Source organism: Gymnogyps californianus, chromosome 2 (genome assembly GCF_018139145.2).
Source record: "Gymnogyps californianus isolate 813 chromosome 2, ASM1813914v2, whole genome shotgun sequence".
Classification (NCBI taxonomy): Eukaryota; Metazoa; Chordata; class Aves; order Accipitriformes; family Cathartidae; genus Gymnogyps; species Gymnogyps californianus.
The window spans coordinates 67,041,764-67,066,782 of record NC_059472.1 but is presented as its reverse complement, the minus strand read 5'-3'; the positions used below and the strand labels follow the sequence as shown (position 1 = coordinate 67,066,782).

At 38.9% G+C, this 25,019-nt stretch overlaps 1 protein-coding gene across 1 annotated transcript in view; it reads right to left on the bottom strand.

Moving 5' to 3' along the window:
* Window positions 1-24,514, bottom strand: part of LOC127013859 (uncharacterized) — a 36,674-nt gene extending 12,160 nt beyond the window's left edge. Inside the window, exons 1-9 of the mRNA XM_050892916.1 lie at window positions 24,506-24,514; window positions 24,099-24,190; window positions 23,066-23,134; window positions 16,807-16,840; window positions 9,579-9,629; window positions 7,528-7,605; window positions 4,707-4,843; window positions 4,017-4,136; window positions 3,463-3,493 (exon numbers count right to left, since the gene is read on the bottom strand). Coding sequence (XP_050748873.1) covers window positions 3,463-3,493; window positions 4,017-4,136; window positions 4,707-4,843; window positions 7,528-7,605; window positions 9,579-9,629; window positions 16,807-16,840; window positions 23,066-23,134; window positions 24,099-24,173 — 595 coding nt within the window. The 5' untranslated portion in view covers window positions 24,174-24,190; window positions 24,506-24,514. The remainder of the gene's footprint in view (window positions 1-3,462; window positions 3,494-4,016; window positions 4,137-4,706; window positions 4,844-7,527; window positions 7,606-9,578; window positions 9,630-16,806; window positions 16,841-23,065; window positions 23,135-24,098; window positions 24,191-24,505) is intronic.
* Window positions 24,515-25,019: the final 505 nt, after the last annotated feature.

Below are 25,019 nucleotides of genomic sequence, written 5' to 3'. Positions count from 1 at the left end.
ATATCTCAGCCTCTTCCATGTCCTTCATCACCTGGCTACTTGCTCAGCAGCAGGCCCACATCTTCTTTTGCTGCTGTCATACCTGCACAAGCTTTCCTGTTGCCCTTCATATTCCTTTCACCTCCAGGCAAGCTTTGCCTTCTTAATATCACCCCAAATACATCTGCAATTCTTATACATTTCTTCTTGGCAGCCTGCCTCTGCTTCTGTTCTCTGTACGCTTCCTTTTAGCATTTAAGATCAGCTAGGAGTTCCCTGCTCAAACATACTAGCCACCTGCTATGCCTGCTCATATTCTTGGACAGCAGAATGGATAATTTCTGTTCTTTGAGGAGGTTCTCCTTGAAGACTGATTAGCTCTTTTGGGCTTCTATTCCTTTCAAAGCAGCCTCTCAAGGGATCCTGACTACTAGTTTTCTGAAGAAGCTGAAGTCTGTTCTCCTGAAGCCCAAGGTCATTAGTCTGATATGTAACTTCCTCATTCCCCAAAGGGTTTTAACCTGTATCATCTCATGATCACTCCAATTAAGGCTGCCATTGGTCATCACATTCCTGACTCTTCTCCTTCTCTGTAAACCACTTCCTCTTGTTGATTCATCCAGCACCTGGATGAAAAACTGGCCTCGACTCACTTTTGGATTGTTTGCAATTTGCCATGCTGGTTTTCCAGCAAAAGTCAGTCCCCCAAGAAAACCGGGACCTGCAGTTGGGAGATTTCTTCCCATTATGTAAAGACAGCCTTGCTACAGACTGCCTGTTCAAGAGGGCAGAGATCTACCATGATGTTGTTCTTGTTGGCCTTCCCCTAGTCCTGACCCATAAGATCTCAACAACCACCAGCCATGGCTCTATACAGAAAAGGTGCTCTTGCATCCAGCACAACTTCTACTGTCATCTTCTATGCCATCTCTCATAAGGAGTCCGTATCCATCCATTACAGCACTCCAGTCATACAAGCTATTGCATTGCATGTCTGCAATTCTGATGGTGTCATAGCTCTGTGACCACACAGTAACTTCTAGTTCCACCATCTAGTCCAACCTCTCACTTGAAGCAGAACTACTGCCAACATAAGATTCTAGTTTTGTACAGCCAGGTCTTGAAAACCTCCAAGGATGAAGAGTTCACTACCTATGGATAACCTGTTCCAGTGCAGTACTACCCTCTAAGAAAGAAGTTTTTCCCGAGTTCAGCCTCTCAAGCTGCCATCTCTTGTTACATTGCCTGCAATTACCAACAACTTTGGCTTTATCATCTTTGTAGCAGTCTACAGGTGCTTGAAGGGCAGTTATAAGATCACCCCTTACACTCCTCTTTCCCATTCTAAACAAGCCTGGCTCCCTCTAACGCTCATCCTAGGTACATGCTCTTGACCCCTAAGAATCTTCATAATCCTCTGCTGGATCCTCTCCAATTTCTCCATTCTCCCCTGAACTAGAAGGAACAAAATTGGACACAGTATTCCAAGTTTGGTCTTACTAGCCTCAAATAGTAAGGGATAAGACTGTTCTTCAATCTGCTGCCTGTGCTCCTCCTGAAGTATCATAATATGAGATTTCCCTTATGTGAAATGAGAGCATTCTCTTGGCTCATATTCAGCTTGGCATCCACCATAACCATCAAGTCCTTTTTAGCAAGATTGATCAGTCTGTCACTTCCCATCCTGTACTGACGCATGGAGTTATCACTTCCCCACTGAAGATACAGACAAGCTTCTCCAGGTATCTGCTATAACTTCAAGGAAGCAATAATTCAATCTGAAAAGCCTGGTCCAAAATAGCAAAGTAAATCTCTGGACTGATTTCCAGTTTGCTGCTGTATTCTGTAGCAGCATTAAGAGTAGTTTTTAGAAAAGAAAAAAAAAATTATGCAGGCAGAATTCAAAGACTAAATGAGACCAGAACTTCATATGTTATACTACCACACTGTGCTTATACACTGTGTCATAAGGCCTTCAAGCTCAACTCCCTGCTTTGAGTGACTGGTTATAGGAATTACCTTAATAAGATAGTATTTTTAATCTGAAGCCCAAGACAAAATACAAATAATCTCTCTTCTTTAGAGAATAAAGAAATACAGTAATTTTTCCTTTAAGAAAAGCAACAAATCAATCACTTCAAGGTCTCATACATACATATATATATGTGTGTATATATATAAAAGAATACATAAACTTATCTTAGTTTTGCATATGATCTCTGCAGCAGCCAAAATTTGGTGTTTATGTCCATTTTGCCACTTGCAAAGTAGTACATGCCACCAAATGGCCTTTCTTAATTATATCCTCAAACACACTCTTGCTGTCAGAAGGGAGCTTTAAAGCTGGAAGTCATTCTCTGCCAATGTGATCTAAAGACACACAGCTGCTAAACCAGTAAGCATGATTTTCTTCTAAATAACTGGAGTATTTTTATTTTGGAATTCACTTGATATTGCCCTTACCACCTAACCAGAGCAAACCTTAATATTGAATGACACAACGCTTTTGCAGCTAACTTCACTCTTGTCCGTTCCTCCAGTTCTTCATATCCTGTAGGACTGGGTGGGATCACTCTTTTTGATGTTCCGGTTTGATATCTGAGCACGTCTTCTGGTTCTACAGAAGTCAGTAAGCGTTGATGTCAATTTACTCTGAACTGAGAATTACTGAGCTAGATTACTGGGTCACATGCCCTCTTCTTCACAAGAGAGACAAACGGAGCTCAAAAAGGGTCTCTGCCACCTTGTTTTGCAGACCAACATTAAAAGGTACAATGCACAGAGGCCATCAATGATCAATCAAAAAAAAAAGCACTGCTATGGTAGGCACCTACAGCAGGATTCACACTGACAAATTCTGTTGATCTATGCAAACTTCACCCATTTCAATCAAACCTACCTTCCCACTGATATTAGTACTAGGGTCAAAAGGTAGCAAGTAGATATTTCTTCAGGTTGGCATCGTTAAGCATCAATAGCACATCTAAAGTAACAAAGGACATAACTCAAACATACTGTAGGAGGGAAGATACTGTTTTTATGTTTGAGGATTTAGTTTCCATTGCTTGTTCCAATGGACTTGCTAAAGAACTGTAACTTCCACTTTTACAAGTGATTCGGCATGTATGTCTTTTGATGACTGAAATGAGGTGGAGAAGGCTTTATCAGCTTATTCAGAGAAACCCATCAAATACCATTTTTCCATACTTTTTCACTTTCCTTGATTAGCAAATTACTGTAGTTATCTTAAATACCTCCAGAACCAAGCAGTTAAAAAATATCTAAGAAACACTGCAAGTCTGGCAATTCCCTTCTTCCCTCGTTTCAAATACACAAAAAATGGAAAATCTCTGAAAACATTTTGTGCTATTACAAGTTGAACATTTTAAATCAGTCAAACCCTTTGAGTTCAACTACTAATTCAAATTAGGCCAAATATGAATTACGTCAAATCTATTATATTCAAGTAATTCATAGACTTACGTGAGGTACTTGGTCTTATGTAACCTTCAATCTAGGAACAGAAATAGTTTCATATTAGATTTTCTGATTAAAATTTCATAACAACAGTCTCTACTGCAACTGCCTTTAGAAATGGAACAAGTACTTTTATTTATCTCAGCATAGTGTAGCCCATAATTTTATAGATATATAATCTTGTAAATATAAATGAAATCTGAGGTAAAATTTGCTTACATTTGAGAAAATTTAAGTTGCAAAAATTAAAAATCATTGAGGTAAAGCAATAAAATTTCTGAACCACTGAATTCAGACTGGACGTTTTCTATCTAAAAATTCTAACTTCTTAAAAATAAACAACTTTGTTTTTTCAGATAAATTTCAATACTACTGTTCTTTTCCGCAGATTTTTTAGGGCAACTTAAGTTAAGCTTTAGTTCAATTTAATACTACACTTCCTAGAAACAAACAGAAACTTAACAAGCTTTGTCAGCAGTACTTTTAAAATTTACTAGGTCAAACATAAACACACTGATAAAAGACACATTACCGGATACTTCACATTTATTTCCAATTACCTTATACATTTTTAATCCTTCAGTCTTCTCTAGCTCCCGTGCTATCCGTCTGAGAAATGAGACTTTGCATTCTTTTACACCTGTTGTCTTTCTCTTCATTTTATCTGGAAATTCTTTAGACTGTTGATAAAAGCAGCTTGAAATGGTCAGTATCAAAATTCATCACAATATTTAAAAATTGGCACATTTCACCCTTTGAACAAGCTTCCACAAAACTGGTAAACATTGTTTTGAACATCATGAGCTAGTTTCTTCTCTATAACATAACTAATTAAATTTTAATGTTAAAGTTGCTTAAGTGGTCTTCAAAACAAAAAATGGATACTATGCAAAGCTTGCTACCAAAAGGTAACATGCTCTGTACCATATCCAACAATGCTATGGGCATGGCATGCTGAGGAATCAGAAAGAACCACCACGTTCTAGGAACCCGATCCTGGAGGCAATCAGAACACTTAGGAACAGACTTTGAGGAGATACAGACATGCACCTCTGGATCGCACTTCCTCAATAGCTCACAGCTTCATAGCTATTCATGTTGATCTGACCCATGAAGAGTCAACCATACAAGTATTAGTGATTTATCATATGGGGGTTTAAACTTCAAACTTAATGTAAGTACTTATAGAAAAAAAATAAAAGGGGAGTATCATAGAGAAATTGCGATCAAAATGCATCGGAATTACTCACAATGTATGCTCTTCTGTGTTTATATCCACTAAGATGTTCTATCATAGGTGCCATCTCTGTATTAAACCCACACAGCTTGCACTCATAATGCGGCTCTTTTCTTCCTTCAAATCTGATTTCAACCACATGTTCTAAGCCTGTAAAAGAAAGAGTTACAAATATCTGTATTTTAGTATAGACTCCTATAAACAAATGTATTCACTTCAATGTTGCTCATTAAAAGCCAAAATGAATAAATAAAAGTATTCCATTTTCAGAATTTCAACACTTCTTCAGGATCACTTCAACACTTCTTTGGACTTATTACCCATATCAGTCAAATTTATCTCTTTATAATGCTTTATTCTGAAAGAAAAACCACTGTCTATGGCAGATTTGCAAGCCCACGAAAATAAAATATTTCATGTACCTTTTTTCCTGCCTGGGATATTTTCAAGAAACTAAGAAAGATCTTTCCATTCAATACAGTCATGTAAGAGAATTCGTGGAGAAGTGCATATAAAAAAGAGAATGTGAATAGGAAATGCCACGCAATTGTCTAGATTAAAAAACTGCATTTAAACTACTTAGTCAAACATAATTTGGACAGTGTCCGAGTAGCACAAAGCACATGCAGGAAAGACAATAATCACTTCAAAAACCTGAGTCCTTCATAATCTAAAAATCTTCCATAAACTTTGAAGAATTACAGGAATGCAAATGGGATTTTTCTTCATTTTTCCTAGAAATTACTGAAAGACTATGCCTTAGAAGTATTCAGAAATCTTTAAGTTTGAGGCTTATACCTAGCATGAAAAGTTTTACTCTGAACAGCTTAAAAACAAGTTTATAAGCAGCTTAAAACAAATAGGAAAAACCTGCAGCTGTTCCCTATTATCATAATTTCCAATACTGCGTATTTGTGATGGGTTGACCCCAGTCAGCAGCCAAGCACCACACAGCTGCTTGCTCACTCACATACACACTCCTCAGCAGGATAGGGAGAAAATAGGAAGAGCAAAAGTGAGAAAACTCATGGGTTGAGATAAAGACAGCCAAAACACTAGTGTGTTATCAAGACTGTTTTAGTCACAAATCGAAAACATACAGGCTGCTATGAAGAAATTCAACTCCATCTCAGACCCGCTACAGTGTTATACTGCTAAATCTTAACTCTGAAAATAAACTATCACCAAATGAACAGAGTATACAAGAAAGTAACACTTTGCTATTCACCTTTTTCTATTAAAAATGCTTAAAATAATAAACTGCTATACTTTTAAATATTAATACTGTATGTAGAATAACAGCAAGACAATTCACTAAACAGAGAAATTCTCTGCTAATACTAGGAAATTTGCTACTTGGCTCTTCATCAGGGAACATATTTCTCTAGGCCACCACCACATACTAGGAACACTGAGGCCACTGACAAGCAGCATTACTTATCCTCTCCTGAGGGTTGCCTAATCTAGCAATTAGAAAGAAAATCTTAAAATTCATCTCATTACTTTCAGTATACCCAAAGACAGTGAGGAAAAATATCTCACTAAACAGAAACACCTGTATATCCCACCAAATGGAAAACCACAAAGAATCACCAGATAACAAGTCACCAGTGGCATGAAGTCTAGTTGGAGGCCAGTAGCTAGCAGTGTACCCCAAGGGTCAATACTGGGTCTAGTCCTGTTTAACATCTTCATTAATGATCTGGATGATGGGGCAGAGCATACCCTCAGCAAGTTCGCTGATGACACAAAACTGGGAGGGATGGCCGATACACCCAAGGGCTGTGCCGCCATCCAGAAGGACCTCGACAGGCTGGAGAGTTGGGCTGACAGGAACTTCATGCAGTTCAGCAAGTGGAAGTGCGAAGTCCTGCACCTGGGGAGGAACAAGCCCAGGTACCAGTACATGCTGGGGGCTGACCAGCTGGAAAGCAGCTTGGCAGAAAAGGACCTGGGTGGACACCCAGTTGAAGATGAGCCACCAACAGGCCCTTGTGGCCAAGGCGGCTAATGGTATCCTGGGCTGCACGAGGAGGAGTGTTGCCAGCAGGCTGAAGGAGGTGATTCACTCTCTCCACTCAGCACCAGTAGGGCCACGCCTGGAGTGCTGTGTCCAATTCTGGGCTTCCCAGTACAAGAGACATGGACATATGAAGGGCCGTGAAGATGATGAAGGCACTGGAGCATCTCTCCTATGAGGAAAGGCTGAGAGAGCTGGGACTGTTTAGCCTGGAGAAGAGAAGGTGCAGAGGGGATCTCATCAGCATGTATAAATACGTGAAGGAGAGGGAGCTAGGCTCTTTTCAGCGGTGCCCAGTGACAGGACAAGAGGCAATAGGCACAAACTGAAACACAGGAGATGCTCTCTGAACATCAGGAAACACCTTTGACTGTGAGGGTGACTGAGCACTGGCACAGGTTTCCCTGAGAGGTCGTGGAGTCTCCCACCTTGGAGATATTCAAAAGCTGTCTGGACACAGTCCTGGGCAACCTGCTCTGGGTGACCCTGCTTGAGCAAGGGTTAAGACCAGATGACCTCCAGAGGTCCCTTCCAACCTCAACCATTCTGTGATCTGTGAAGAGCTTCTTTATTAAGATGGCTCCTTGAGGAACGAGTTGTCTTAAAAATTAAGGTGTATAAAAGAGGCGGCCTTTACAGTACTCAGTGTAATAAGCTAAACTTTAAAAGGTATAAGAGATAAGATATATCCTATAAATTATTCAATACATTTACAGAAAATGAAACAATATCTAAAATTCCACCTTTTATTTCAAAACAAAAGCCATTTGGTCACAAATTCAAAAACATACCATTCACAAAACAAAAAACATACCAACTAGAGGTTCTTCTCTTTTGGGATCATTCATAAAATCCTTCAGACAGGTTATGTCCTTTGTGAATCCTCTCTTCACTAAAGTAAAAAACATACACATGAAGAGATATTACACATTAGACAGTTTGCACATAGTTTCTACGATCTTAAAGGAGTTTCTAATGGAGACTTAAGGGGGACAAAATTAATTTGCACTCTGAAATGCATAAGGAAAATGGGCAAGATCTCAGTCACTCACAAAAAGATTCCAACTCTGTTTTCAATAACAATTTTACACGCAAGGAATTAAATGTTTTCAAGAAGAGAACCAAATAAGCAAAACAGACCTTCCAACACAATCCAATGTACTGAGGAAAGATGCCAAGTTCACATTCATAGCATGCCCCAGACCATGTCAGTTCTCATTAAAAAAAAAAAAAAAAAAAAGGCAAAAAAAAAAAGCCAAGCCACCAACCTCCTTCTTCCCCTAAAACCCTAATACTTATATAGCATACTGAGACTGCTTGTTTGGAGTCTGAAATTCAGGAATCATATTGCCTTAAGTTTAATAAAGAACACATAATCTTCACTAATATAGCAAACGCCTCTTGTACTCCCAGCAGACCACAAGCTGCACAACCACAGTCAGTATGTTCCTGAGCCGGAACTAGCAGTGTTTCAATCAGGGCTGTATCTTGCTCCTCACTGAGTTTTAATAGCTTGGTTTTTGCACTAAAACACTTTTAAAATATTCCTGGTCAACTCAGAGCACCAGCAGAGTTCAGCTAAATGTATCTGCAAGTGTATTCAAGTGTTGGCCATTATAAAAGAGCATGCTGAAGTGTTAAAATACATATTTTTAATTTGAGAAAAAAAGTGCAGAAATAGAACTCAACTTCCTAATTACATACAGCTGTATTTTAACTGACTGATGAGTTTCATAAGAGTCATAAACACTGCCAGTTTCTTCAAATCAGAGCCATCAAGTAGAAATACCACAAGCACTGAACTGTTACTGTATTCTTTCGCCCTAAGATGCCAGGTTATAGTTTAAAAAACAATCAAACAAAACTTCAGAAGGATAGGGAATTCCTTGCTTGTTCTTAAATATTCATTCCATTAGGAATATGCTTGTGCTGCCACCACGTCAAACTCCAGGGCTGCACACAAAAAAAAATTCACAAAGTTCCAGCATTAATTTATATGGAAAACCTCTTGCAATTTAATTGTGGTAAAAAATACCTGATGGGACCCTCCTGCCATGGGAACAGTGTGGTCCACTCCCACCAAAACTTCGCAGTCTTGTTAAAATCTTTCTCTGTTGTTTTGCTTTTTGTCTGAGGTGACATGCAGCAGTAGCATAGTGTGACAGAGTTGACATGTAACAAGTTGGTGCCGCGTAATGAATCTCCATAGACAGATTTTTACCAACACTTAAATGTATTATGCAGTTCTCATGCATTTGTGTGCCTGTGCAGTGGCTCTCAGTGTGAGCTGGCTGTTCCCAAGCTGACAGTGAAAGGCATGTGGTCTTTTGGGCTTAATATGGAAAGATCCACGCAGAAAAAAGTTAACGGTCTCTAGAAGGTAATGGCCATTTTCTTCTTGCTTCCTAACATACAACTAAATATTCTTGTCTTAGTATCATCTTGATAATAAACAACCCATACTGTTCTTCATTTATATGCTTTTCTTTTGTCAAACTTTCACTGTGTTGTATGTGTACACACACGCGTCCTGCAAAATTTTGTTGAAAACTTCACCAGCTAAAAAAAATTAGCTAGATTCATTGATAGCAGATGTTATCAGATAATCAAGAAGACAAACTATGTCTCAAGTTTGAAAGTCTTTCTGTGAAAATACTCGTAATGTCATATTCTCCTAAGATCTTTTCTTACATAAATTATAAATTAACCAGTGCACAAAAGAACAGCAACGGTTCAAATGTATGGTAACTTGCACTGCTTCTTCCTAAACCATAATCAACCACCTGCTTTGGTCATCACTAAAAGAAAATCACTGATTTCATAGTTGCACTTCAAAAGGACATTAGCTCATTTATATTCAGCTACCTGGTCTCCGTGTTTCATACTTCATCGGAGTTCGGACTGAAGCTGGAGGACCTAGGATAACAGTTTGACAGTCAGACTACTTCTTCTCACTTACTTTATTAAGTACCTAGTAGATCATCCAAACAAGTTAGAGAACTGAACAGTTATCTTCATTTTACAGTTTAATATAGGCTCGGTAATAGCAGTATTCCATCTTGGTACATTTTCCTTCTGTAACTTTACTGCTCTAAGTAAGAAAGTCTTCATTTCCACTCCCCTTCCCCAGCAACACAATATACCAAACACATGAATGTCACAGAAGCATAAAGTGTTCCATTTCTATTTGATTTTTAAGTGGTTTTCATACTGCCTAGTTATTTTAATTATTTAACTATTCAGCATCGTGCATGACAGTCGATCTGTGCTACAGGTACCCAATAGAAAACTTCTGGTCTAACTATTTAGAGCCTAAACACAGTCCCAGAGACAATTCATAAAGTCATTAAACTGCATCTTCTTTTACATAGGGTTCTGTATATATTCTTAATCACTCAGAGCTTTGGAGTGAATTTTTAGACATGCTTTTGTAAAGGTACTTCCACTCCCTTCCTTTGGAACTTCCCTCCCTTGCCCCCCTCTTCCCTCAAATCCATAGACACAGACACACCACAAGTGTGCTTTAATGATGTTCTCAGTATTTTGTAAGTTGCAGTATTCAAGATTAAAACAAGATGACACATCAGTACTCATTTACTGGAAAAAGTGAAAGTTTAACTTAAACTATATATTTGCCCATGCAATTCCTATTTTTTAAGTGAAGTTTTCCATAGTCATGGCAAATACAACACGTTGGTTTTCTCCTCTTTCTGCACACAATAGGCAGTTAAGAGATACATATCAAAGCTGTACATCAAATCAAAGTTGTAAACATTTTGCAAACAACTCTGCAATATTAACATAAGGGAGGGGTATGAGAAAGCATATCTCCCTTGATTTCTTACAATAAATTATCTATCGTTTTCAGTAAAAATCTTCAAAGTCTCTAGCAGCATGAACAAAAGAAGATCTCCAGGTACTCTGCAAGTATAAAAATTACTTAATTCCAGAGTTGTTCAGTTAGTGCCTGAAGCCCAAGTTCGATCCCAGGTACAGCATCTGCAGACTGATAACATGGCCAAATGCTAAATGACACAAATAGGTACCTGTGAAATAAGATTTTAGTGCTTTATTTTCTGTTTACTTCTAGGAACAAATTGTATTTGCAGAGAATTGCACCAGAAGCAGTTCACAGTGCAGTCTGCCTTAACATGGGTGAGGTTTACAGATATGGTCAAGTTAAAAATCAAGTTGTAGCTGCTACTATCAAAGGCAGCAGTTTGGGGTTTTGAGATTTTTTTTTTCCCCCCTTAAAAAAAAAGAGCATTTAGCAAATATTATCATTGCTGCCTACAAAAGTTTAACAAAGCAATCATGATCTTGAAGACTCTCTCCCATTCAGCGACAGCAGGTTTCCAGGCTAACATTTAATTCGCATTTACTAGCCACATGGCTTTGTAATGCTATTAATAATGTAAGTTATATTTCTTAACCATCTCAAAACCAAAACACAACAGTATTTTCTCTTAAAGCATATTAGACTGACCAATGAGCTGAAAATCAGCTGGACTGCCAGGCTCAAAGGGCAATGATCAACAGCCCAGCCTCTTGGTGTTCAGTAAGCAGCAGAGTACCCCAAAGACTGATTCCAGGGCCCACAACGATTAACATCATCATCAATAACCTGGTTGAGGATGCATAGAACACCCTCGGCAAATTTAGACAATAGTAATTTATGGGCTACAACCGATGTCACAGCTTCAGTTGAGCAGGACCTTGGGAACATTAAGGATTAAAGAAACCTTAAGAAACGTAATAAGAAGTGTAGAGTTCTGCAGCTGAAATAATCCAATTCACGAGTACAGGCTGGGATCTGGCTGACTGAGCAGCTGCACTGTCAAAAAGAACCTCAGAGTTTTGATAAATGCTACACTGAATATTGGCCAAAAGCACGTCTCCCATAAACTCGGCAAACCCCATACTGAGATACAGGCAGCATGCTTCAGAATATCTTATCCTCCATTATTTGGGACTTGTGAGGCTGTCTAGTTCCATTCTTCTCCAGTTTAAGTGGGATGTGGAGAAATCAGAGAGGGTCCAGTGGAAGGGCTACCAAGACAAACAACCCAGGGCAAATAACTTATGAGAACAGGTTTGGGAGCTGGACTTGTTTAGTCTGGTACAGTGGAGGCTAAGAGGAGATCTAATAGCATGGATACCTGAACAGCAGCTACAAAGATGAGTCAAACCCTTAGGGATGTGACAACAGCGTAACAAATAGCAGCCAGAAATAGTTGCTTAGGAGGCACAGATTAGAAGTCAGGATAAAATCCTCTTTAAGACAGAGAGGCAACTATGGACTGATCAAAAAACACAGGTAGCAGACTCTCTGCCCTTGGAGATGTTCAAGGCTTCAGCAAGCAGGTGATGATCCAGCATTGGCAGTAGTCCTGCTTCAATCAGGAAGTTAGGAAATCACCTAATCAGTCTCAGGAAATCCCTTCCAACTAATGATTTTATTTAGTAAGGGATATTTTCCAGATACTGGTTATCTATATGAACAAGAAAATCCCTTTCCTTTCAATATTCAAGGACACAGTGCTGAACATGTTTCTTTGTTCTCCACCTTTTACATCTATACATGTATTTGTAATGCACACATTCCTAATGACTGCCAGAAATAAAATAGCTATGTTTCAAAACTTAAGGACAGTTTCAGACATTGTCAATTCAGTTACTCAGCAGCAATGAGAAGGTACTGGACTCAGCATTGCAGATTCACTTTTGAATACAAGAGGTGAAGTACACAAAGACTCTATATTCCATTGTATGGGGGAACTCCCCAGGAGAGAGGCGGTAAGGGAGTTGGGGTAGTGCTCACTCTTAGTACTTCTATTATTATGGTTTCTGAAACATTTTCTCTTCTAGTCTGTAACTCAGAAAAGAATTTAGAGGTTTCATTTCTTTGAAAATGTAGCAGTAGTTTTACACCCCAAAACCTTATGCGTACTAATCAATGCTTGACACACACTGAGCATGGAGGGACATGTTAAAATAAATAGATTTATCTTACATCATGAAGCTGAAATGCTGATCAGGATACTGAAAAGGTTGTCATCGGTGAACCCAAGGCAGAATACATGACATTTGTGCTTTCACTGGAGGAAGAACTTGTAGTCAGTGCTGTTAAATAAATGCAGCTTATCTTCAGATCTGATTCGTCCCCTTGTCTCCATGCTTTACAGAACGACCATAACGAAGCTTTCTTTACTCTTGGTGCTACTTAAAGATTTTAAGTTGAAGAATGTAGACGCAGGTTGCTAGATCCAGCAACTAAACACCTACAACATCCTTTATAACACTTGTCATTTGTACCATTGTAAGAGAAGTACTGCAAGCTAACTTTGCATCTTCCTGTAATGCAAGAAAAATTCTACAGGCTGTGCAAAGAAATTCCATTAATCCACTCTTCTTTGTGCCAAATTAATTTCACCAATAAAGCTAGGCAGCCCAGAAATGGCTTTAATAGGGCTCATACTCTATACTATGCTTCCTACCTGAGCTGCCTCGTTTTAGTAGTAAACCATTTGATTTTGCTATTGCCCAGGGAACATGTGCCTAATGTATTTTGGCATTCCCCTATCATTTAATACCTCTTGCTCAAAGCAAAAAGTTTTCCAAATTTCTGTCTGCTTTGGCCAAAAGGTCCCAGGAAAGAAAGCAATGTTCAGTCTCCTCCCCTCCTTATCCCTGAACTCACATAGCCTCAACTAGAGCTGAAAAGTCTTCCATCTGTCCAATTGTATCATTGTATAAAGAAATCACATGACTGAAATTTATATACTTAACTGAGCTTTGATTTAACTCTCTTAGTAAAGTCCTAGAACTTCAGCATCTTCTCTTCCCACATCTTCCATTAAGTTGCTCTCCTCTGAACTACTGGAGAGCAGGCAAAAAAACATCCCAGATATCCAATTCCATCATTACCACAAAAATAACTTGTTGATAGTTTTGCCATATGGAAACTTGCATAGTATCCAGATGTCTTTCTTACAGAAAGTGGTACTCCTCCAAACACAATCATCTGGAAACAGATGCATTTCCTGACTTAACTGACTTCAAAGCCAGTAAGACTGTACAGTTAAACAGCCAGGTTACTCACGCTCATCACTTCTGGATTATCAAGAGTTACTTTTGATGAGTTCAGAGAGGATGCTGTACGTGGCATGTCCCATTTGAAAACACTCAGAATTCAAATCATTTGTCTTTTTTAATTTTGGTTTACAAATGACAGCAGGATTGGTGGTGTTCTCCCTACTGACAAAGGAACTTTTTTTTAATTCTGCAGCGAGGAAGAAATTGCAGATGTTGGTGTAAAACATTTTAAATATGTCAAACCTCATCCTCTGAAGTACCTGTTCTTCTTTAGACAGTGTACATTTCAGATACTTGTCAGGTTTTGTCTCAAGTGATTTCCAAGACAACATCGTTCACTTTGACAACATCCATACATTTTTGTTCCTGGCTCTTTGAACGCCAGCTCTGTGAACATGCTGCCACATTTCACTCACTGGAGTATTTGATAACATGAACAACAGAACAAGACTGCAGATCCAGCAGCAATAACAGGAGCATCTCATTAATTTATATCCTGAAATAATACTAGACTCATACTTTACATAGTGCACCTAATTCAAGAATATCCATACTTTCCATGCTCATTCACAAGACTTCACTACTTAACTCCACAAATGCAGTATGATTTTTGTTCATGCTTACTATATACATCTGCAAACTGTAGAAAAAAAAACATCAACTATTTAAAATGAAAAAACAAAGGCCAAGCAAATTCAGAATTTATTCTTGTATCTCAGTGACAGAGTACAATGAATTTCCTGGATCTGTTGGCTCGAGGGAGAATTATTTGTATAGTAGGTAATATGTCCATGGGAGAGTTTTGAGAAGTTCTGCATACATACTGAATATATAATTCTGCATATATATTAAATATATAATTCTGCATTGCAGTTCCCAAAATAAAATCTGAATTGCCATCTTTGAAAAGTTACTCAGGTGGAAAGCTTTTCTACCTGCAAAAAAAAAAAAAAAAAACCAAAACACACCAACACAACTGAAACATACAAATAAACTTCATCAGGCCAAATTTCAGCCTCTTTTGGACAAATAAACCCTAACAGTGGCTTGCAAATTGGCCCCCCACATCTGGATCTTCAGTGAAGTAGAATTCAATATGGATAAAGGGCACAGAACTTTCTGGATTAAAGCACATCTTGCAATGCTTCTGATATGTGGTACCCTGTGATGCGGGGACTCCTCCAGAAGTTAGCTCTAACTTGTTTACCAAAATTTCATGTTTAGATTCTTCACTTTAATAATCAGATATTTTAACTTATCTCTTCTTGTTCTGTAAGATACATCGCAGTCGAAAGATTCTAACTTATGACATTTCCAGAGATGCAGTGTTTATAATGAGCATACGTTCTTAACGTGAATTCGCCATGGAACGCTGAGCTTGTAGTACATTAAGCAGTACTGTTTTCTAAAGGCATAAGTCTTTGCAACAGGCTCCTGTACTCCACCACTTTTTACAGTCTTGCTGCCACACCTTCTGTCCTCTTATTCAAGTCTCACTTTCTGTCCCATGCATCCTTTACATTACTCCTCCAAAACAAGATTTTATGGTCTTGAAGCAAGAACCTCTTCAGTTAATGAGTATTACTTTTAATGACCATTTCTGACAAGTAGTACAAAGAAATCTCTAAAAATTGTCTTCCACTAAAAAAAGCTAACCCATAGCTAAACAAATCTGTTACTGTTGCTGAGGTATAAATACAACTTTGGACTGCTCAAATCCATTGGATTTTGAGGAGACCTGTATGTTTTCAGAACTTTTGCAGAAATTCTGCCAAGGAGCTTCATTACCAGTATTTCTAAAAAGAGAAGATCTGCACGCAGTACTCACATCTGCTGAGGCAAAATGTCTCATAATTGTTCACACACTTGAATGATATGTCTTGCACGGATATTCTTTTGTCAACGCCAAACCACGAGAGCAGCTAATGAAGCCCAGTCTCTTAGAAAATGGACTCTGACCAGTGCTTTTCTCAATCTTTCTCTTGTGTTGATTCTTCATGGTCCAGTAAGCGGTGAGCTCAGCCTGCAGCACTTCCCTCAGTAGAGGACTGACACCATGTCTCTTCTCTGCGCACATGTGTATTTTCAGGAACCCTTGATCAACTTGGTTCAAAAAGGCTGAAAGGTTCAAAAGATACTGGGGAGCAGATGACAAAGCCAGGATGTAAGCCTCGTTTCTTAGGAGAACAGGCTAAGAAGACGAAGTAGAAGTGAAAGGCTTATTTCTTGTGATGACTGACTGTATAATCATTTTGGTTTTTAATCTTCTCATTGGTTTTTATCACTATTCCCATATCTGGCAATGTTCTCTGCTTCCTGTACTTTAAAAAATCTTGTACGTCATCATCAGTGCCTTTACAACAAAATTTCCATTTCCACTGTGAACTAGTTATATCCCACGTTTTCAACCTTCCACCACAACTCTTATTTTCATTGACATATGACAGTCTGGATTCACGTCCTCAGTTTCTGGGGGAAAAGATACCCCAACAACAGAGTTTACCTTGAACAGGTCTTTGCTACTGCAAGTCCACTACAATAAAGAGAGGCAGAACATTCCTGTGATGCAGCTAAGCAATTCCAACACTGGTAGAGCTGCATCTGCAACAGGGCTGTGTGAGCCTGCTGATTTAGCTTCTTAGCACACTGCCTGAAGCTTAGCAGTGAGTGCATAAAGCTGACAGACAGGTAGGAGACAGTTTAGCCTGGGAAGGTAAGAAACTAAAATACTGACTATCCATCCCTCTACTAGAGAGATATACAAATATTTAGATGTGGAGAGGTATAATTAAGGTTTCATGCTCTAAAATATTTCTTTGCTCAGCAGTTCACGAGACAGAAATCTCGGAAGAATGTTCAGCACATAAAGAGAAACACAGTTATAGACACATAAATCTGGCAAATGCAAATACCTGAACTACTAGAAAAGCAATAAACATTAAAATCCCCAAGCAATATCTATCCTAGGAGGCTGGAAAGAAAAAAGTGTTATACTTACAATAGACAGTCTTGGGTCTCAGGGCTTTCTCTTTCTTTAATTATGAAGATGCAAGTCATCCCAAAATAAAATGAGAAAAACAAATTAATGTGCTGCACCATCTGAAGGAAAAACCCTGTACTTCCTGAGAAGCCTTTGGAGATGAATTACATTACAGGCCAAAGTTTTCATTATCATATAGGAAAAATTAGAGCCTTTATGATTTTCTGCAAAAGCTGGAAGTACTGACAAAAGTGTACTTACAGTTAACACAAGGTTAATTTCAAGAAAGCCTTGTTATTAATGAAATTTTAAGAGATTATTATGGCTTGAAACATAACATCTGAAGGACGCCAGACAAAACCTTGAGTTCTGCGTGATTACAGCTCTTAAGTTTTCAAAAGTTGTAGTTCCAACAAAAAAGAAAAAGAAAACTCGCCTCAGAAGGAAAAACAAACTAACAAAAAGCAGCTCCCTCACCACTGTGAGTGGATTTGACCAAATCTTAAGGCTAGCCAAATCTCCTGAAAGTTCATTCATATCATGAAGAGCAGGAAAAGTGGCTTTCATCAGCTGAATCCAGAACAGGCCACTTTTTGCCTTCTCTAAGGAGAAGAGGAACTTAAATTTCCATTCAGAACATGGCTAAAACAATCCTGACTCATTTTGAGAACTTTTTGTCAAATAAAGACAAACTTGCCATTTACAAGAATGAAACAGTAAGTGTGATCACTCTACCAGTAAAGCAGCTGTCTGCCCAGAGCAGTCCATGGAGTTGAGTGCTATAGTTTCAGCATTCAGTGGCATGGAAGAGATGCTGCAAGTCAGTGTGACAATTCAGTAGGAAGCGAGGCTGACACAATAGTTAATTGTTTAAGAAGCCAGATAGCTGTTCTTTCATGGCAGTTATAAAAAGGAAGTTACCTAAGTCCCAGTATTGCCACAGATAGTGGGTGGTGTTCTATGACCTCAGCAAGATTTTATAAGCTCAGAATGCAGACACAATCTCCCTTGTAGTTATGCTGCCACAAGTGTTTTAGTTACTTGTCATTCTACAGTTTTACAACAAACAGCTGCTAATACCTAACTTTTCAGACAAGCATAGAAAACATTAGCAACTGTGAGCTGCTGCTCAAAGAGAATTTCTTCCTGACCATTTTCAGACAATCAACTTTGACTTTGATTGCACTTGGATTACTGCTTTTGTTAATATTAGAAATGGAGTTCCACAACTGAAGCTAATGAGTCCACTTTACTTGTGACCCCTTCTTGAGGTTTCTTTTTAAAAAAAAAAAAAAGGCAGGAAGCAAAAACCCCAAAACTACATCAGGAATGAAGATTCTCACACATCAGGTAAGAAACTTAATCTCTGTCCTGGGTCATGTGTTGCAAGCAAGTTGCAACAGTTGTTTTTGAGCTAAGACTATGAAAAATTATGGTAACTTTGAACAAAGTGTCTAACTTTGAGAAGCCAAAACTCAAAACCTGCTGGTTTTTAGGGTTCCAATCTCCCATGCACACTGTAATCTGTAAGAGCTACTGCATAAATCAGTTTTCCACACAATTCAAATTCACAGGTTATCTAACAAAACAGTTTCACATGCACAGGTAAGTATTATGTAAACATAAGTTAGTTGTTCCTAAATATATACACTCTTGTAATCATATCAGCTAAATGTTAGCAGCCCATAATCAGAAATTCTATTTATTTTAACTCTTCAAGCTCATACTAAGTAAATCAAGTTTTTTTGCAAAAGAAAAGCTCTACAGTTTAAGCCTCTTTGGATCATGAAGATAAGCTGCAGAACATAACAGCATACTTCTTGAGACCAAACATAAACAATACAACAGCAAGGCAATTTTCCCGTAACCAAAACCTAGCTATGTTAACATTCCAAGTATCAACACAAAAATGTCCAATTAAAAACGCTTCTCCAGCATGGTTGATTTTAATGCCATAAGAAAGGACAGAAAAGTTGCCTGTACATCAGGTATTTTCAACCACAGGTTCTGATGCACAACAGCCAGGGCAAGAGGTATAGCAGAAATGAGAACACTGAAATAGTGAAGACAAAAAACTAACAACTCTTTTCACAGATCTGAACATTCGTTGTTTCTAATGAGGTTGCAGAGTCCTGAATGCAGATTCCTCTCCTTTTGGAACACAGTAAGCATTTCTACCCTATCTGTCCCCAGATACGAAGGGAGGGCAAGGAACCTTGAATCCTTGATAGAACCAGAACAATCTTCATCTGTGCTCCAAATACAGTTCACAGAAGAGGTAACACTCTTCTGCTGGTGCCATACCTGCAAAGGGCTGTTCAAAACACATGGAGAAAAGACATTCCATTCTAGGACTTTCCCTCTAGCAAACTGAGCAATAAAGCTAACGCATATTTGCAAAACCAGAATAAAATATATCACATACCACCATAATCCAGGTATAGCCACAGCAGGTATATTTTATCTGGGGACTGCTCCCTCAAAAGGCCTAGCTTTTTACTCAGCTATCAAAAAAACCCAAACAAGTCCACCCTTCATGCGTTATATCCCCCATTACTCTTATAGACTTGGTTCAATGGAAAGCATTAGTAAACTTATATAAACGTTTTCTAACCATTTTACCATAATGGCTAAAAGTAACATTCAACTATTTTTCAAAGTATATAATACAAGCCAATTCCAATTTCCAAAGAGCTAAGAACTATATGCACATGTATGAACGCTATTTTGTTCAAGTCATTTTCCACCCCACCAATACCTATACAGCAACAAAACCACAAAACCCATCAGTATGCAACTATACAGAGGTCATAAGGCACTCAATGCACAAGATATATACAGTCTTGTACTGTGGTCATCCCAACCCCACAATCTTTTGTCCATCAGTACTTTTTACAGGGGTTTGGCCTCATGAATTATCAGCACTAGAAAAAATTAGATGTGTATTCTGCTTATTACTCAAGCTCCAGTTCAAGGACACAGAAAGCATCATAGTCATGAACACTGAAGTCAGCGAGAAATACAAACTCTTGGCACAACAAAGAATCAACTCTCAGGGATAAAAACTAAATGAACTCTAAAGAGGTACACCATATAGAATTAAAATATTACCTAATATTTTGTAAATTAAGCATTCAAAGACTTGAGAACTTATGTTTAAGTTTCATATATCATTAAATGCAAGTGGCAACAGTTTTATCTAATTAGATAACTGATCATCTATTATTTGACCAAAGCAACTACTCTGAGACTTGTTCGGAAAAAAATATTCACATAAATTTCAAAGTGCAAATGGAAACGGCTTCAAATAAACAAAACCTAATCTACTAACAAACTAGGAAGAAAGTCATTGCACTGACTAATCATTTGCTTGAAATATTTTTAAATTACTTCTATTTTATGATGCAATGTCATCCAGTCTATTTCTATGCCTTGAAATCAATCACACTTGAATCCAGCAGGTTACAGAGCATTAAGCCTGCAAATATACAAACAAAAATACAAATGAAAACTCAGGACTCACTTTCTTGTAAGAACATGGACTCAGCTTAATGCACCAAATTATTAGCCTCCAACACAGTTAGAGGAATTCCACGAGGCTTTAGGTATAGGCTTATTCTCTTTTAGTTTGGGAAGTAACAAAATATTCTGGGTAAAACTTCTGTCCAATTTATAACAAATCTGGGTAATCTCCCAAAGCTGCCATGAAGAGACAGATATTATTTACATTTTCCCCTCCAGCAGCAAATGATTTAGGAACCGTCAATTCAAACACCCAGATTGAGAGTCAGTATGGGAAAAACATCCTAAAAATCTCTAACTCATCAAAAGCAATATTCCTGGAGTCTGAGGAGTATAGCACATATGAATTAGATTTCCTCAAAAAAAAAGTAAAGTCATCTTAATTCTTTCATTATACATAGATCACTAATAAAAATCTCCCTAGTTTTATAGAAGCAATGCATTCGACACAATTTACCTAAGAAGTATGCTTAGGTGTTTGGGAAGCAGCCTCTTTCAAAGAAATTATGCATTCTGATGCTATTGCTTAGGAGTCAATGGTACCAATATAGAGGTGAACAAACCAACCAACATACAGAGATGAAACAAAGGTATGCAGAAGTAACCTAGACAAATATCTTATGCACCTACCCAAAATCCAGAAAAACCAAACTACCCAGGTGACCAAAAAAAAGGGATACAATAACCATGTACACGAAGTCAACTGAAGTATTCCCACAAAGCCGTCAGATAGTCCAGCTTCACTAGTGCAGCTACTTAAAATAACACATTTTACTTTGAATAGCTATGGGAAATGTAGGCCAATGAAATGAGAATAATTTCATACATGTAGCAAGTGTTTACATTTGTTTCTTGGAATTTTCCCAGTGACTGCCCTTCTCCTGATGAAGGGTTATTTCTTGTGGTTTTGAAACTTCCTCTGGTGGAGGACAAGCACAAAGTATCTTTACCAATGCCATTCTAAAAACAAATGGGTAGCTAAAAGAAAAATAGTCATATGACTAAAGTATAAAAAATGGCTGGTGGGTTGGCCAGTATTGCGATTTAGGTAAAGAACTACCATCTTCTCTTCATTTTGTTATGTTGTCAGGACATCCTTTGGTATTATTTTGAACAGGAACTCCTCCAGTAAGGAACAAACTAAGAGCTATTCACTATCAACACCTAGCTGTATCAAAAAGGCACATAAGCTCAGGACTTTTACGGTTACTTCAAACTTGGTGATACAAAAACTTATTAAGATAACTCAATGAATTCTGATTTTCTTCCGCGAAAACGTACAATAGATCTCATAATTTAAAGTGAGGAATTAGAGGTAATTGAAAACAATGATGATGCAATCCTGGAGAATTATTCCTACAGAAATGCAGTCATGTGACTTATCAGGACTCCACACAGCAGCACTAACATTTAACATCTAACAAGCATCCAGTTTTTAACTTGCCTGATTCTTGTTCGCTATCAGTTTGCAGTCCTTCTTCATTAACTCAAAGTTTGACAGATGTAGCCTAGCGTACACTGATTTCCAAGAGTGAAACAGAACAAAAACTACATGCAGATTTTCTAAGAAAATAATCACTAGTTTCTCCACTTTAAAAGGGAAAAACAGCAATAATTGGATTGCTATGAAGGTTAGCTAGGAAATAAAAAGAAACAATCACAAAACCTAAGGAACTCCTTGCATCAGCAAGAACATTTGGCAGGACATGAAAAAAATACTACAGTATTGTACACTTCTACTGGATCAAGAAGGAACAGGAAGACTGAATCCTGGGGAGAAAAAAAGTGTTTGGAGAAAGTGGAGCCACTGACTCAAATACGAGTCAATGCTATTAAAGCGATCAGCAAACAGGTAACAAAATACTATTAATCTGTCTTGAAAACAAAGAGGTGGGGAGATGCCCCTCATCTACAACTGAAAGAAAAGGGGCACACAAACGCTTGAGAAAGACAGTATTGCAGTTAGTCTTTAGTGTTCCAGGAAGAATAAAATGTCATTAAGAAAACATTAGAGCAGGTACTTCAGTGCCACAACAATACAAACAATCTGATGACAGCAATCGTAAGTAACAGAGGATAGTATGGACAACTGAGTATGTCTCAACTTTATAGACTGAGAATGTGGAATTTTAAACGAAAGATAATCATCAGCTAATCAACAGTCAAAAGTTCAGTCAAACAACATTTATAAAAGCCTTGTCTCTAAATATGCCCTCACAGAACATTGTCTAATAATTTAAGCACAAAACAAACAAAGGCAGTAAACCAAGAAGTTGCTATTGAGATGCTTCAAACAAACAAAACCATAGGACTTGGTAGTTAAGCCTATGTAACTCCTGCAGGAAATCTGAACTGATGTTACTATCAAAGTAACAAGTAAGCTAGTTTTATTCAAAGTACAGGTGAGTTATGAAGACTTGGAAAACAGAGCAGTACTTTTATCAACTGTATCCAAACCCAGAAGTTTGCATTCTTTCACCGTCTGTGACTTCCGTGTAATTCAGATGTTAATTTCACAATCAACACACATTTACCTTTAGGTATGGCTGATGTTTCAAGTTACATGCTGTACAAAACAGAGTTGTGAGATTCCCACCTCATTTTTTTCTCAGGATTTTTCAAGCAAATTACTGTTACAGATCCACCAATAAGTTAGATAAGCACTTGAAACCATGTGAAATCAATTACTGAACTTTACAAGAATCCCAGATTTATGATTAAATTTGTATATACACTTAATATGGAAAAAGGTTACCTTTCTATGCTTTGCACCACGATAGTGTGACTGAAGACTTATAGAACTCATACATGGAACTTTACAAACCTAAAAAGATAAATTGAAAGCACATCTTCAGTTATACTATGGATATTCTGTAGTTGGTGAGTTATAAGAACTGGAAAGACATCCGTTTCTACAGCATAATTCTCAAGGTCTTCTTTGCCTTAAATAGTACAATTTGCATGACATTTAGAGGAGCAGCATACCACTAAAGTGACCAGAAATAGTGTGCAAACCTGTTCAAATGATACTTAAATACATGTTTAAATATACCAAGTGGTATGAATCTTTTAAGAGCTTCCCCCTTCCCTCCTACCACCACTTTCTGGATTCTTAGTTTTCTAAATTTCTCCAGGCTGGAAAGCCAACAAAAAGGGATGATCATACAGTGACTAGAAAGGAACAGAGACAAAATTATGCCCTAGAATAACTGCAACTCCGTTCATTGTTACATCAAAGGGATCAGAAAAACAATGAAGACATCTGCATTTCATTAAAATCCACAGACACACATATACCATTGCAATAATTAATGGAATACAATACAGATCTATAATTATTTTACTATCTTTAGCTAAAACAAGCAATGACTAATATATGCTAATATTGTCTATTCTCTTGACATACTGTCCCAGAAGTTTAATGCACCAGAAAAAAATTTACTGCCAGAACAACATACAATTGACAAATTTAACACGTTCTGACCCAGAGGTGTAGCCTTTACAGATAAATGAGCCTTTACAGCTGCCTATGAGAAATACTTAACCGAGATTTGAAAGACTACAATTCAGGATCATTATATTGCACCTGTGACTGCTCAAAAACAAACTGAATTCACTGAATCCTAAGACAAGTAGCTCTTCCAGGGACTGACCACGTTATTCTCCACATTAACAGCTTCTCTCACACTACATCTAGGTTAGGTCCGCATTTCTAAGAGCATGGTCTTTAATACCTTAGGCCTGCATTTTAGCATATAGTCTGAAAAGCCATCAAGAAACGCACTCACTTCACAATAAAATATTTTTTTTCCAGATTCCGGTTTGCCATCTTCTGCCTTAACTTCTTCAGTCTCAGTGCTCATCCTGCAAAACTGGTTCACTGCACACAATGACAAAAAATAAATCCAACTCTTGTTTATACAGTACTTTTCAGCAAACAATTGGGGGCGGGAAGGAAGCGTTAGCCGCATGAATTAAGCTGATTATTCTGTTTCAACGCGTTTCTAGATGAAACCACATCATTTATCACCAAGACACCTTTACAGCCTTAAGCCTCCCCGTTCGTCTTTCTGGAGAGGCTTCACAGAGAAGCCGGCCCCCAGGGAGCACCGCTCTCCGGCCGCGCACACCCCCGCCGCTCCCGCCTCCCCCGCCAGCCGCTGAAGACCCGGCGGTACCTCAGCGCCGCTCTCACCCGCTGCCCCCCGGCACCTGCTTCAGCGGGACGCCCAGGCCCGCCGCCCTACCGGCGCGTCCCCAGCCGGGCCGGTAACGACACCAACCCCGCACAGCGCGCGCCCCCAACGGCATCCGGCAGCTCCAGCCCCGCCCCCCCTCCGTTCGTCACTTCCGCTGCTTCACAGCGACTAGGAGATACCCAGGGGCCGAAACCAGCGACAGCCCCAACGCCACGCCTCCGCCAGTAGGCAAGTAGCCAATAGGCAAGAAGCCGCGCCCCCCTCAGCCAATGGGAAGCCAGCACCGCCTCGCGCGGTTGGGAGCCTGAGCCCTCCCCTCCCTCCGGGGGCGGCAGCCCCGCCCTCCCCGGCGGCTGCCTGGCGACCCCTGGCGGGCGGATGAGGGCAGCGCAGGCGAACTGACGGGAAGTGGCGGCCGCGTGCCCCCCGCCCCGTGCCCCGGGCAGTCCGGGGCCGGCAGTTCGGCCGTGGGCTTTGCAGCCTCCGGGCCTTGGAGAAGGGACAGGAAAC